General features: G+C 42.1%; 1 protein-coding gene across 1 annotated transcript in view; it reads right to left on the reverse strand.

Moving 5' to 3' along the window:
- Positions 1-2488, reverse strand: part of DYNC1H1 (dynein, cytoplasmic 1, heavy chain 1) — a 93754-nt gene that overhangs the window by 71915 nt on the left and 19351 nt on the right. Inside the window, 2 exon segments of the mRNA XM_011951450.1 lie at positions 175-402; positions 494-765. Coding sequence (XP_011806840.1) covers positions 175-402; positions 494-765 — 500 coding nt within the window.

A 2488-nucleotide genomic window follows, 5' to 3' on the forward strand; every position in this document is an offset into this window, starting at 1 on the left:
ATCCCAGCTACTCGGGAGGCTGAGGCAGGAGAATCGCTTGAACCCAGGAGGCAGAGGTTGCAGTGAGCCGAGATTGCGCCACCGCACTCCAGCCTGGGCAACAAGAGTGAAACTTCATCTCAAAAAACAAACAAACAAAAAAAAACCCACACATTTTTAGAATGCAAATCATACCTGCGGCCTCAGGACCCTGACAATAACAGCTCTCAGCTGTTCATGCTGGCGTCTGAATTTCCTCATCTGGTCAAGGCGAGCCTGCAGCTTCCTGTGGGCAGGGTTGATACGCCACACCATCTTCAGATTTTCTTCCCTTTTTCTTTTGACGATGTCTCTCAACAATACCTGAAGTTTCTCATACTCATCATCCCAAGTCTGAAAAACTTCAAAGCATGCTACCATAACCTAGGATATAATTTCAAAAATGAGGCTTATTATTAAGATATATTTTCATCTAAATATCTTGAGGTTAGTTTTCTTATATATTCAAGCTTACTTTTTCAAATTCTTCATAAGCAACATGCATCAATTTCCTAGTGCCCAATACTTTGAGTAATTGAGAACTCAAGTCTCTTGAAATTGCCTCCACTAAACGCAGTGCCCTCTGAATAGGATATTTTGTGTTTCGGATCTTTCTCAAATGGGTGAAAATCGCAACAAGCGCCTGTCTTATTTTGTCCAGCTCCGTGGCAGACAGCAAATCATTCAGAGGGAAATCTTTCATCAGAGGATTATAGTCATTCACAGTTTCCAAAGCCTGTTTTAGACCTATATTAACAGAGAAAGAGTTAATGGTTTTCACATAAAGTAACAAAACTAAGTAAACTAAAATATGCAATTACAATGGAACATTTTGATGTTGCAAAAGATCTAGCAAGACAAAAACCATTACACATTTGAAAAAACGTTATTAACAGGATAACCCTAGTGTTGTTCCATTTTTGCTTATTTAAGAGTACGAGCCAACTTACATACACTCTAAAGGCTGAAGGTGGCAGCCTCAGAGAATTCACCTTGCTTTGCTTTGCTTTCTATATCAGCGGCCCCCAACAGTTTTGGCAACAGGGACCAGTTTCATGGAAGATGATTTTTCCACAGATGGTTGGGGGGACAGGGGGGCGGGTAGTTTCCAGGTGATTTGAGCACATTGTATTTATTGTGCACTTTATTTCTATTATTTTATTTTATTTTGTTTTTTTGAGACGGAGTTTTGCTCTGTTGCCCAAGCTGGAGTGCAGCGGCGTGATCTCGGCTCACCGCAACCTCTGCCTCCCAGGTTCAAGTGATTCTCCTGCCTCAGTTTCCCAAGGAGCTGGGACTACAGGCGCCCGCCAACACACCCGGCTAATTTTTTGTATTTTTAGTAGAGACAGCGTTTCACTGTGTTATCCAGGATGGCCCTAATCTCCTGACCTCGTGATCCGCCCACCTCAGCCTCCCAAAGTGCTAGGATTACAGGCATGAGCCACCGCACCCAGCCTATTTCTATTATTATTATTATTATTATTATTACATACTCACCATAATGTAGAATCAGTGGGAGCCCTGAGCTTGTTTTCCTGCAACTAGGCGGTCCCATCTGGGGGTGATGTGATGGGAGACAGTGGATAGATCATTAGATTCTCATAAGGAGTGCACAATCTACATCCCTCGCATGCGCCGTTCCCAACAGGGTTTGCGCTCCTATGAGAATATAATGCTGCCACTGATCTGACAGGAAGCAGAGCTCAGGCAGTAATGCTCACTCACCGCTGCTGGCCTCCTGCTGTACGGTCTGGTTCCCAACAGGCTGTGGACTGGTACCAGTCTGGGGGTTGGGGACCCCTGTTCTATATTATTTTAACGTTCTATCAGTCACAATTCAGTTTAGAAGAACTAAAATTTTATCCGTGAGAACATTAAAATTTAAGATTTACATTCATGGCTTAATTTAGGTGAATATATTACTAACTACGGACATGGAATCACGAAAGTGCTTGGATCCTAATCTATTCATTGACTTTCTTTGGCATAAGATCAAAAAAAGTATTAGGAAAAACACAAAGGTTTCAGAGGTGTTAAAAAAAATCAAAGTATACATTTCAGCATAGCGAATGTGCAGGTAATGCGTGCAATGTGATCTAAGTAACTGGAAGGTTTCTACTTGCAGTTTCCTCTAAGACGTGGGTACCACACGTTTTTTGGGGGAAGTGAGAACATGACAACTGCTACTGTCTTAATTACTTGTTCTAACATGTCTTCTGCGAGCACAGAGTTGAAGAGAAATGCCTAATAACGCCTCCTGTTCAAACACTGTAGAGCTAGCACGTGCTCACGCAGCTAAGTTTTAAAGTTTTTAAAAGAATTTAAAAATAATCATAATAATGACTGTGCGTGGTAGCTCATGCCTGTCATCATAGCACTTTGGGAGGCCAAGGAGGATGGATCACAAGATTAGGGGTTCAATACCAGCCTGGCCAACATGGTAAAATCCTGGCTCTACTAAAAATAC

The sequence above is a fragment of the Colobus angolensis genome, unplaced genomic scaffold (genome assembly GCF_000951035.1).
Source record: "Colobus angolensis palliatus isolate OR3802 unplaced genomic scaffold, Cang.pa_1.0 Scaffold32, whole genome shotgun sequence".
NCBI lineage: Eukaryota > Metazoa > Chordata > Mammalia > Primates > Cercopithecidae > Colobus > Colobus angolensis.